At 31.9% G+C, this 12,440-nt stretch overlaps 1 protein-coding gene across 1 annotated transcript; it reads left to right on the top strand.

Annotated features, from left to right (window-relative positions):
• The first annotated feature begins 10,025 nt into the window (after positions 1 to 10,025).
• LOC130820926 (uncharacterized mitochondrial protein AtMg00860-like) lies at positions 10,026 to 10,973 on the top strand. The gene is made up of 2 exons (XM_057686477.1): positions 10,026 to 10,121; positions 10,329 to 10,973. The coding sequence occupies exons 1-2, from the start codon at positions 10,026 to 10,028 to the stop codon at positions 10,971 to 10,973; spliced, it is 741 nt and encodes a 246-aa protein (XP_057542460.1).
• The last annotated feature ends 1,467 nt before the right edge of the window (positions 10,974 to 12,440 follow it).

Raw genomic sequence — 12,440 nt, 5'->3', positions numbered from 1 at the left:
AAGTCATACAACCTCGGAAACTGAAGGTACGGGAAGATCCGTGCGTCAATCACCCATGGAGCAGAATCGAGATGCCAGGTGTACATGGTCTCCGTGTCGGACACCTTAACGCAAATATTGTGTTAGCTTAACGTTAAAGTATTAAGGCATACAAAATCAAAAAGGGTAAATTCAATTACCTGGACATCCCATAGCACGCTGCTCCTATGATTTTGGGTTTCTTGGGTAGGGAAGGGCGTATGAGAAGGAGCAGAAGAAGTTATATTCATGAATGAATTTCTTTCCACAACATTGATATCTTCATTCCCTAGGGATACCTCTTCTACATGTAACTCTAAAGAAGGAGTAGGGGTAGACCTTGAATACTCCCATATTGCATCTATAGCCTCCTCATCCTCAACCGGAAAAGCTAACAAATCTCCACTCATATTGTACTTAAAACTTAAATCAATAGTACTTCTTGTAGTGTCAATGCCAATCTTAGAGCATATAAAATGTTTAAATTCATTCAAATCCATGTATGAGTTGCATGCAAACAGTTTACGTCTTCCCCCAACATACTTAACATTGTTACTAGTTGATCGAATTGAACCATTCCAAAAGCATACAACAGTCACACGAAATGAATCCATTTCTACAACAATTCATAAAAAATCAACATCACCATCACGTTCATAAATATATTACCACTATACATGACATACATTCTAAAATCAACAACAAATTCATGAACAAACAACCTCATTATGAAGATCACTATATATGACATACATTTTCAAATCAACAACAAATAAAAAAATTTATAATAAAAACGTACCTCAATAAGCTGTAGATCAACAAGAAGTAGTAAATTGGAAGTTTATGAACCTACATTTATGTGAAAGTTGGTTAAAAAATTGTAAACCCTAATTTTTCGAAAATGGAAAAAACACAAAAAAAAACGTACCTTAGGGCAATGTAGGAAAATGACAGAACTAATTAATGGTACAAACTTGGAATTTGATGAGTTTAGTTGAAGGATTGAATGTGATTTTAATAGAGGAAGGAAGAAGAGAATTCGTAAGTGTGGCAAAGGGAAAACAAAAGGCGTGAACTGAAATGAGGAAGAACGAAACTGGAAAAAAATATAAGGCTTTAGTCGCTATTAGTAACATCGACTGATCCTTTTCTTTTTTTTTACAGTGACTTAAACCAAACCTAGGTTTGGATGTACGAACGCTTATTTTGGGAATAAAGTTTTCACGGAGCTTATTTTTGAAATAAAGTTGTTAAATTATCTTATTTTTTTCAAATTTTCCCAGGCTCGCCTTCCTAATTTCCCCTTTCTCCCTCATCACTTCCCTTCATCCATTTCCCTCACTTTTGGTTCCATTGTCGTTCAATTGTTTAGTTGTTGATTTTGTTCTATTTTCGTTGTTCTTGAGTTGTTAATTTCTTCAATCTACAAGAAAATCTACAAGAATTCTAGGTTAGTTCCTTTTCTACTAACTTTCGTTCATTTACAGAGTTAGGGTTCGATCCATTTCTGCTAAAAAGGTTTGTCTTTTAATATCTTTTCATTTTGATGTTTCAACCTTCTATAATTTGATCTAATTTTAATGGATTTTTGTTTTTGCATCTGGTGGATGAATGTTTTCTTTATTTTGATATTTCTCAAGTATTTTTGTTTTTTTATCTTGGATTAATTGGGGTTTTTGTTGGGTTATCTGATGAAATTTTTGAGCTTTTTGAATTTTATATAGGTATGACATTTGACACATCTAATTTTCACCTTTCTCTTTCTAGTTCTGGGCAGAATTACATCTACACTGGATGAAATGATGGCAGTGTGTATGTATATGACTTGATATGTCATTTACCTTTCTTTCTGAGCACAAGCGAATTTTATGAATAACACAATTGGATGCCTGAGATAAAAGCTGTTGTTGTGTGTCTGAGGCCGCATTGTGGTGTTGGCTTCTTAGCTGCAACCCCTTTATCTTTGGTCAGTCATCTTTCTATCTTAGCTTAGGGTCGTCATTTTATTTTGACAAGAGTACATATTTGAAGACTTTATCAAATTTTTGCTCAGTAAGAAAATATTGACTATTCATTTGAAATTATTTGAGGTAGGTTGCTGGTATCCTGCAGTATCCACCTAGAAATAGGGATGGGCAAGGGTCTAAGACCCTACCCTGACCCTTTTGGACCCCTACCCTTTTTTAAGGGTAAGAGTCTATTTTTTTTGGACCCTTAGGATCTGGGTCCGGGTTCGGATCCAAAAAATATTATAAGGTTCAGAGTCTGGGTAGACTCGGACCCGATCCTTAGGCCCTTTTTATTTTTATATTTTTAATTTTTTTTTGGGTTGAAGAGTATAATTAGGGTTTGATAATTTTATCCCGTTTTTCTTATCTCTTTCCTCTAAATTTTTCCCCTCTTTTTAAGAAATTTAGGGTTCCATTAATTTTCTCCTAATTAAATTTCAACAACCTCAGGTATTTGGATCCTTGTCTTAACTTCACATTTTTGTTCTCTGTAATCTGTCTTAAAATTGATTTGTAATCTGTAATGAAATTGGTTGATTTTTCAAATATATTGGTGTTTCTCTAATCTGTTAGTTGCGAATTAGTTTGAGATAGATAATTCTGAAATTAAGTTCATTTTAATGGATTTTTTAGCCAATGACTTATTTCTTGTTTATGTTATGTTTAATAATTATTTTAATGGATTTTTTTTGTTGATTTAGGAAATAATGGATGATTTGCAATCTCAAATCGGTTCTGAAGACTTTGATGTACATGAGAACATTGCCAATTTAGGTGCAGACTAAGAGGTATATGAAGAAGGATTCATCAATGTAAATGATAAAGTGGATAATAATACAACTTCTTCAAAGTTTACAAATACAAGTGGAACATCCAATAGGAAAAATACTTAATTTGTATGACAACTATTTGACAAGATCATGGTGGATGACGCTTTGAAAAAGGCAAAATGCAAGTATTGTCATGTCGAACTTACAACAGGTGGTAATAGGGGCACTTCACACCTTCACAAGCATGCTATGAAAGCATGTCCCCGGAGACACTTACGACTTACTCCTACTAGCCAAACACAATTGAAGATTAAAACAAATAATGATGGATCAAATTTGTCGGAGTTAGGTAGTATCAAGAAAGATGTATTCAATCAAGATGTATCGAGAAAGGACATAGCTCATATGGTCATTATGCATGAGTATCCGTTGTCAATAGTGGACTAGATTGGATTTAGGAGATTTGTTTTTGGTCTCAATTCTTCTTTTAAGATGATATCTCGAGCAATATTGAAGCGTGATATCATGAAAATGTATGATGAAGATAAAAAAAGCACTCAAGGCATTATTGGAGCATAATGAGAGTAAGGTGTTAATTACTAATGATATGTGGACAACCTCCAATCAAAAGAAAGGCTATATGGTTGTTAATTTTCATTTTATCCACCAACAATGGATCCTTAGAAATCGTACTTTAAGGTAATAAGTTAATTTCTAATTTGCAATTGATAATTTATTTACTATAATCTGAAATGTTGTATGTTGTTTTATGAAATTCTAAAATATTGTTTGCTTATATATGTTATATATAGGTTTTGTTATGTTCCGTGTCCACATTCCAAAGGAGTTTTAGCTAAAGTTTTAATGGATAGTTTGTCTTAATATTCTTTAGAGAACAAAATTTCTTTTGTGGTTGTTGATAATTATAGTACTAATGATGCTATTATGATAGGAATCTTATTGGATAAGTTTGAGAAAAGTTCACTTCTATTGGGTGGAAAGTTTATGCATAATAGATGTAGTGCTCATATTTTAAACCTTGTTGGGCAAGATGGGTTAGATATGATTAGGTCTGCGATTGAGAAAGTTCGAGATTGTGTTTCATTTGTGATGTTAACACCAAAAAGAATTGAAAAATTTGAGGAGGCATGTCGCTTTTTGAAATTAAGTACTAGTAAGAGGCTTATTCTTGATTGTAAGACTAGGTGGAACTCTACATTTTTAATGCTTCAAGTAGTTTTGCCTTTTAAGGATGTGTTCTTGAGGTTAAAACGTTTGAATAAGAGAATGAAATTTGAGGTTCCTGGTTGTTTAACTATAAATGAAGATTTTGATGTTGAAGGCGGTGGTGAAGTGGTTGATATCATAAATTTGGTATATTATTTTTAACATAAACTTTATAATATATATATATATATATATATATATATATATATATATATATATATATATATATATATATATGTATATATATATATATATATGTATATATATATATATATATGTATATATATATATATATATGTATATATATATATATATATGTATATATATATATATATATGTATATATATATATATATATATATGTATATATATATATATATATATGTATATATATATATATATATATATATATATATATATATATATATATATATATATATATATATATATATATATATATATATATATATATGCATATATATATATATATATATATATATATATATATATATATATATATATATAAATATATAAATATATAAATATATATATATATATATATATATATATATATATATATGCATATATATATATATATATATATATATATATATATATATATATATATAAATATATAAATATATATATATATATATATATATATATATATATATATATATATATATATATATATATATATATATATATATATATATATATACATATATATATATATATATACATATATATATATATATATATATATATATATATATATATATATATATATATATATATATATATATATATATATATATATACATATATATATATATACATACATATATGTATATATATATATATATATATATATATATATATATATATATATATATATATATATATATATATATATATATATATATATATATATATATATATATACATATATATATATATATATATACATATATATATATATATATATATATATATATATATATATATACATATATATATATATATATAAATATATATATATATATATATACATATATATATATATATATAAATACATATATATATATATATATATATATATATATATATATATATATATATATATATATATATATATATATATATATACATATATATATATATATATACATATATATATATATATATACATATATATATATATATATATATATATATATATATATATATATATATATATATATATACATATATACTATTTTAATTTAAGTTTTTCATTTACCTTCGCTGTCTTATAAATGTTTGTAGGATCTTGATGACGACCCACATGATTAGAGGAAGGAGTGCAGCATTTAGAAAATGGATGATATGGGAGTTAGATTTGTATTTGGACAAAGATTAATTGTGTATTTTGAATTTTAGTATTTTCGTAACTTGAATTTAGGTGCTTTAATGTTGTTTGTAGAGTTAGAGTAATTTTTGTCATTGAAGTAAAAATATGTTATTCAAATTTGTTTTTAAGTTTGATTTTGAAATCATTATTGATTTAGAAGGTTTTATGTAATTCTCTATGGATTTTTGGAGCCTAGACCCTAAGAGTCTAATAAGGGTTCTGTTAGGGTCCATATTAGGGTTTATTTTTTAGACCCTTTAATCTCACTCACGAAAATAAACTTTTTAGGGTATGGTTCTAGACCTTAAGGCTTCGGGTCCAGACCCTTAGGGTTCTGGGTCAGGGTCTAAATTTTTAGACCCTTAATATCAGGGTCCGGGTTTAAATTTTTCGACCCTTAATATCAGGGTCCGAGTCTAGACCCTACCCTAAAAGTAGGGTTCGGATCCGAGTAGGGTCCAGATCCGACCCATACTCTTAAATGCCCATCCCTACCTGGAAACTTCCACTTTTCTTAAATATCCATCAGCTGCTTTAGTATTTATACATTAAAACTATTTACTATTTCCTGGTCTTTTGAGAAGAATGGATGTTTATATTGTATAGCATTCATATTCTTCTTAGATAATTATAAAGATAGCTTTAATGGTTGTGTTATTTGCCATTTCAAATCACAAAGTATATGCATGTAATTTACTGCATTGGGAAATGTCATGCATATTCTTAGATTTCAATTTGCTATTGTACCTAGGAAATTATCTACATACTGTTACCAATCTATATCAAACATGCTTCATGCTTTCACCATGTATTGCTACATTAGTTTCATCTTGTTTCAACTCTTCTCCGTCTTTTTCGATAGTTGTCTTGGGATTAGCTCTCCCTTGCGTATTCTACCAAACTTATTATTGAAGCAAGATATTGAATAATTGGGGATGAGTCATAGTACTCAATGGATTAAAAAGGGAATGATAGCCTTCGTATGCTAGGTGGATTGTGATATAAATTGATGTGTGTTTATTATGCATCTTGATTATTGCCTCTGACGTGTACTGTGTCTTGAACACTTGCGATGATGTTGTCTTTGACGACTAGAAATTTGCTTGTAGGCTGGAACTTTGGGAGTGAGGATTCAACCTTAACATCTGAGACCCTGCTTATTTACTTTTTTAGGTTTTGAACGTTAAAAACCTTATTTTCCTAAAGACTATATTATTGCTTTACTTTTCTTTAGAGGCCAAGGGGATTCTCGAATTGTACGAGAATTAAGTTTAGATTTTTTTTTTCTTATTTTCCGCTGCTATAGTTTGTTGATTATTGATGCCTCTACCATTAGAACATAACCTGTTCAGGGATGAATGAATCCTCAGACTTATGTGTTTAAACTTTCATTAATGGTTCGGATATCACTTGGAGATTGGGAGTTAATGTAGAATTTCCTAGTTGACTTTATCCAGGCCATTACAGCTGGTATCAGCTGTGTACCGATAGATTTTAAGAATGGGCTTATGCATTTATGTGTTTAAAATGTGATATGTCCACTATGTGTGATGATTTTTTTTGCTATTTAATTTCTTCATAGGTTTAGTCTAACTTATGTGTACATGTATATTTATGACCCGAATCTTATAAATAAGGGAATGGGAATCACGAACTCACAAAATCCCAATGTTGGTAGATGCAATGGTAGGTTCGACTATATAGTACTTAAGAGGGAAGTAGAATCAATAAATGTTTTGCATATGCGAGAGAGTGAGACATCACATGGATTTAAGGAGAGAATGGCTATGATATATACCAAAGCATGGAGGATGCATAAGGATATTATGGTAGATTTAGTCTATATAGATGCGCTAACTTGTAATGTAACTAACCCTGGCGGTTTTAGAAGAGAACCCAGTAGGAGAAAATTTACCCCTAAACAACCTGAGATCGAACAAACTAATGAAGGTAACCAAAACATGGGCCAAGGTGAAACAGAGATACCATTAGGGATTGATGAAGGAATACAGTAAGGGGAGATAGTGAATAATGACAAATTACACACGGGTGAGATAAAGGGAGGAGGACCTAGGTTAGTTTTTGCCTCTCATGTGGGACTTAACTAAGGGGATATTAATGTCAATTATGGGGTAAACATGGGGCATTCTCTAACACCGAACCTAACTGTGTTTTCGGATACGGAGTTAGATGATGATCCATGTTAAATACAACAGCAGATGAGGATCCAGAAGAGCATTTAGAGGAGGATTCGGAGAAGGACTCAGACATACACGTGAGTTAATGAGTCCGAAGATTATTGATGGAGAACTTTGGGTAGATTACCTGTTCGCTTACTTGGATGGAAATACATATCTATTTTATTTGAAGTTTATATGATTTTTGTAGAAATTTCAAATTTTAGCTGTTACGATTAGATTCATTTTATCTAACCAACAATAAGTGACTTGTTACGTCACGAGTTTTTGATGTGAGGAATTTATATTTCGTTTTGCGTTTTTGCTGAATTATATTTAACTTTCTGAATAAGGGGTTATTTAATACCTCGATGAGTTATGTGTGATTGACTTTGTTGCTTAAATAGAATGTTGTGATTAATAAAGGTATTATATAGAATAAATAAATAACTGATCTAAATCAATTAGAAAATTCATGGTGAGTGCAATAGAATTAGTAATACAAAATCATTAATAACAATATATTTACACATAGTGGCCACTCTTTTCATAGTTGATCTAATTCTAGTCCATCATGCCTCTAGTGTCAAGAATATGTATGGGAAGGGGGAACGTTGAGAAAAGCCTGAGGAATTTGGTAATAGCTCTATCAAATGCTAGAACTCCTAGGTTTATGACCACTTTTGAGAAAGCCTCTACCATGAGTAAGAGAATAAGCCATAACAAGCCTTCTTATTTCAGTGGTAAAAGGGATTTAGCCTTGTTGGAGGTATGGTTGAGAGAGTTTGATAAAATTTTTGGTGTGGTACAATGTCCAAAAGACTTAAGGGTTAACTAAGCATCGATTAACTGTTAAGAGATACCGATTACTGGTGAGCAAATAGCCGGGAAGGATTAATAATGGAATTCAATGGGAATTTGGGCTGGAAGGAATTTAAGCAGACATTGCCTGAAAAGTTTTACCCAACTTATGTACGAAAAGACACGTCTAATGAGTTTGCTCAGATTAAGATGGGAAAAATCAATGGTGGATGAATACTACCAAAAATTTATGGAATATATGAGGTTTTGTCATGAAGATGTGCCAACTAAAGGTAAAAATATGCGATGTTTTAAGCTAGGGAGAACCTTTGAAAATTCAAAAGCATGTCGAGAGCGACAGTTATGAGACTTTAGAACAAATGCATAAAAGGGCAGCATGTTAGAAACTTTCTTCGAGAGAAGGAAGGGAGAACAGGCAGAGAACAGGAAGGAGATAATTACTAACAAATTGCACTCACGTTTAAAAAAAAAAGGGACCAAGACTTTTGACTAAACTCAAAACCTTCCACCAAAAACAATGGGGGGCAAGGGATGAAACAAAAAGGCCCAAAACCATAGTATGATAGAGATGGGAATTAAGAAGAGGAGGTACATTTGTAAGAGACGTAAGAAGAACCATCCCGATAAGGATAATGGAGGAACTTAGTTGAGTGTAACTTCTGTCATAAGAAGGGACACGGGGAGTATGAATATTACACCCATAAGGGTCCAATTAATACTCAAAATAGGGGTCATAATAAATTTTCTCAAAATCATATAAGAGATAGTAGGGTTGCAAACAGAAACAATAGGAATTCAAAATACCATAACAATGGGAGTTAGAGGTTTCAAAGAACCTCCAACAACCAGAATCAACAAAGTAATGGCAGGAATGAAGCTTTAAGTGGTTAATGTACTGGGAACTGGGAATGATGGATCTAGGAATCTCGAGGCTCAGACAACATGAATGGTTTCTGTCGTTAATGCAAGAGAGCTAGCACAAACTCCTGACATGGTGACCCGTACGTGTAAACTAAATTCAGTACCTGTTAAAGTGTTGTTTGATACTGGAGTGACTTGTTCTTTGTTTCTAGAAGTAAGTTGAACAATTAAACCTAAAGAACCCTGAAAGTGTTTCATATGTTTTAGTTGTGCCATATGTTGGATTGTATACATGTAATACTATATATAGAAATGTTAATGTGAGAATTGAGAAACTATTTTTTTACGAGCGACTTATATGTCTTGGATATAGAAGGGCTAGAAGTAATCTTAGGAAAAGACTGGTTGGGGAAGTATAAAGCTACAATCGAGTGTCGCGAACAGAGAGTTGTGTTAAGAGGACCAAATGGCGAGAACGTGAGTTATAGAAGAGATCCTAAGAGTCACAAGTCGAATATAATATCAACATTGAAACTTGGAAAGTTAGTGCAAAAAAAAGGATGTGAGTTATTCGTGTGCAACATAAATGAGATAGGGAACAAAGAACTTAAGGTGGAAGATATACAGGTGGTGGGGGAGTTTACGGATGTATTTCCTAATGAGTTGCCAGGGATGCCTCTTTCGCGTAGCATTACTTTCACCATTGACTTAATGCCAGGTACGAGACCAATTTAAGGGTTCCCTATCGTATGGCACCTAGGGAGATAGAAGAGTTCAAGGCTCAATTGGAGGAGATGTTAGAAATAGGGTATATTAGGCCTAGTGTATCACCATGGGGAGCACCCGTAATTTTTGAGGAAAAGAAAGATGGCAGTTAGAAGATATGTATTGATTACAAAGAGCTGAATAAGGTTACGATCAAGAATAAGTATCCACTTTCGAGAATAAACGACTTATTTGATCAGTCAAAAGAAGCAGGTGTCTTTTCCTAGATAGATCTTCATCTAGGTATCATCAGTTGAGAAATCGTGAGGGGGATTTATCAAAAACAGCTTTACGTACACGATATGGACATTTTGGATTTATCGAAAACAACTTTACAGACGACTTATTTGATCAGTCAAAAGAAGCGGGTTAATAAATCCTCCAATCGCGTTTATGGGACTTATGAATCAGGTGTCAGAGCCTATTTAGATAAGTTTGTAGTCGTTTCTATTAATGATATCTTGGTGTACTCTAAGCATAGGTGTGAGCATGTGGAACATTTGCGTGTGGTACTGCAAGTTTTAAGAGAAAATAGTCTATATGAAAAGTTGTCTGATTGTGAATTTTGGTTAGAGAAGGTATTGTTTTTAGGACATTTTGTGTCAAGGGAGGAAATTTCTGTTGATCCTACTAAGATCGAGGCCGTCCGTAATTGGGTTGCACCTAAAAATGTTACAGAGGTAAGGAGTTTCTTGGATTTGGCTGGTTATTATAGGAGATTTGTTAAGGATTTTTCTCGCATTGCACGACTTATGACATCATTAATGAAGAAAGAAAAGAAGTTTGAATTGCCTGAGGAATGTGAAAGGGCTTTTCAAACCTTAAAAGAACATCTAACTTTTGTACCTGTTTTAGCATTATCTGATCATTCTCTAGATTATGCAATGTATAGCGACGCCTCTCAAAATGGGTTAGGGTATGTGCTTATGTAAGACCGAAAGGTTAATGCTTACGCATCGCACCAGTAAAAGCCACATGAGGTTAACTATCCCAAGCATGATCTAGAGTTGGGTGCAATAGTTTTCCCCTTGAAGATATGGAGACATTACCTGTACACCCCGAGATTTTGTGACGTCATTAATTAATATTTTAATGACTTGTGGGTATTTTATAATTATATTAAATTAATTTTGAAGTAGTTTTTAATAAATTCCTTTCACATACGAATTCAAATATTAACATATATTTATATTAAAAATACAATTACGATTTCTAAATAAAGAGGTTCGAATCAAAATAATTAGTTTTATTGAAATGTGTGAGCATATGGAGGTGAGTTCTTAATTGGGCCTTGCAAGAAGATGAATCTAGATAAATAAATAAATAAATAAATAAATAGATAAATAATATAAAAGGATGGGTTAGGGTTGTGAGTACTCCCTCCATCCCTCACAAAGAATCACGCCGCTATCTTCCTCTTTCTCTTTCCCTCTCTTCTCCCTTTCCTCCTTGTGTGCCGCAGCTGCTGCCTCGAGAGGCTGCCCATGGAGCCCCAGCAGCCACCACCATAGGCCGCCTGCCTTTTTCCCTCCACCGTGAGCAGCCACCGCAGCAGGGAAAGCCTCCCTTCTCCACAAGGAGTCACGGCTGCAGTAGCTTTCGTTGCTCAGCCTGCCGCCAAAAAACAGGACCCAGGCAGCGGGTTTTCGCCCTGCACCACCACCTCCGCGACCTCCTCTCAATTCTTCACCCTCTTGCTGGTTTTATTATGTGAGCCATCTTCTTTCTCTTATTTGATTTCAACTTATTTCCAATTGAAATTTATAAAGTTTATGAGAAAAGGGTTGAACTTTGTGTGATTGTTATTGAATCTTGTAATGAGTGAGAATTGGATTGATGACTTGAATGTACTTATGAATTAGGTTTTTGAAATATGAATGAAAAGTGTTGAACTTGTATTATTTTTCATTGAATCTTTTTGTGGGTAAGAATTTGATTGATGAATTGAACATGTTTATGATGTAGGGTTTGAAGTGTGATTTGAAATTATGGGTGATGTGTTGGTTTTGTATTAGTTTCTTTGAATCTTAGTATGGGTACTAATTAAATACGTTATCATTGAACACGAAATGACAAGGGTTTGAATTTAGAAATGAAATCACTAATGATGTGTGTTTTATACTATATTTTGGGCGATGCAATGATTGATTAAATAACCTTAAAAGTTGTTTTGAAACTTTGGTCGATTGGTTATTATTGTGAATAATTAGTAATGGTGATGATGTTAGTTGACTATGAAAGTGATTTTGATTGGTTAAATTGAGAATAATAGCTACTAATTGTTTTGGTTTGATTGTTGTGAATTACAAATACCCTTATTAGGTTGTTATTGAAGTTGTAGATACATGATATTAGTAAGCCAATAGCATAATGTAAACTTATCGTCGATGGTTGCTAAA

The sequence above is a fragment of the Amaranthus tricolor genome, chromosome 8 (genome assembly GCF_026212465.1).
Source record: "Amaranthus tricolor cultivar Red isolate AtriRed21 chromosome 8, ASM2621246v1, whole genome shotgun sequence".
NCBI classification, from domain to species: Eukaryota; Viridiplantae; Streptophyta; class Magnoliopsida; order Caryophyllales; family Amaranthaceae; genus Amaranthus; species Amaranthus tricolor.
This window is presented reverse-complemented; position numbering and strand designations above follow the sequence as displayed.

Bases quoted from the DNA above. Each gene is read 5' to 3' on its own strand.
- LOC130820926 (XM_057686477.1), top strand. From the start codon at position 10,026: ATGGCACCTAGGGAGATAGAAGAGTTCAAGGCTCAATTGGAGGAGATG. The intron at 10,122-10,328 runs GTAATTTTTGAG...TATCAAAAACAG, and splicing joins TATCACCATGGGGAGCACCC to CTTTACGTACACGATATGGA.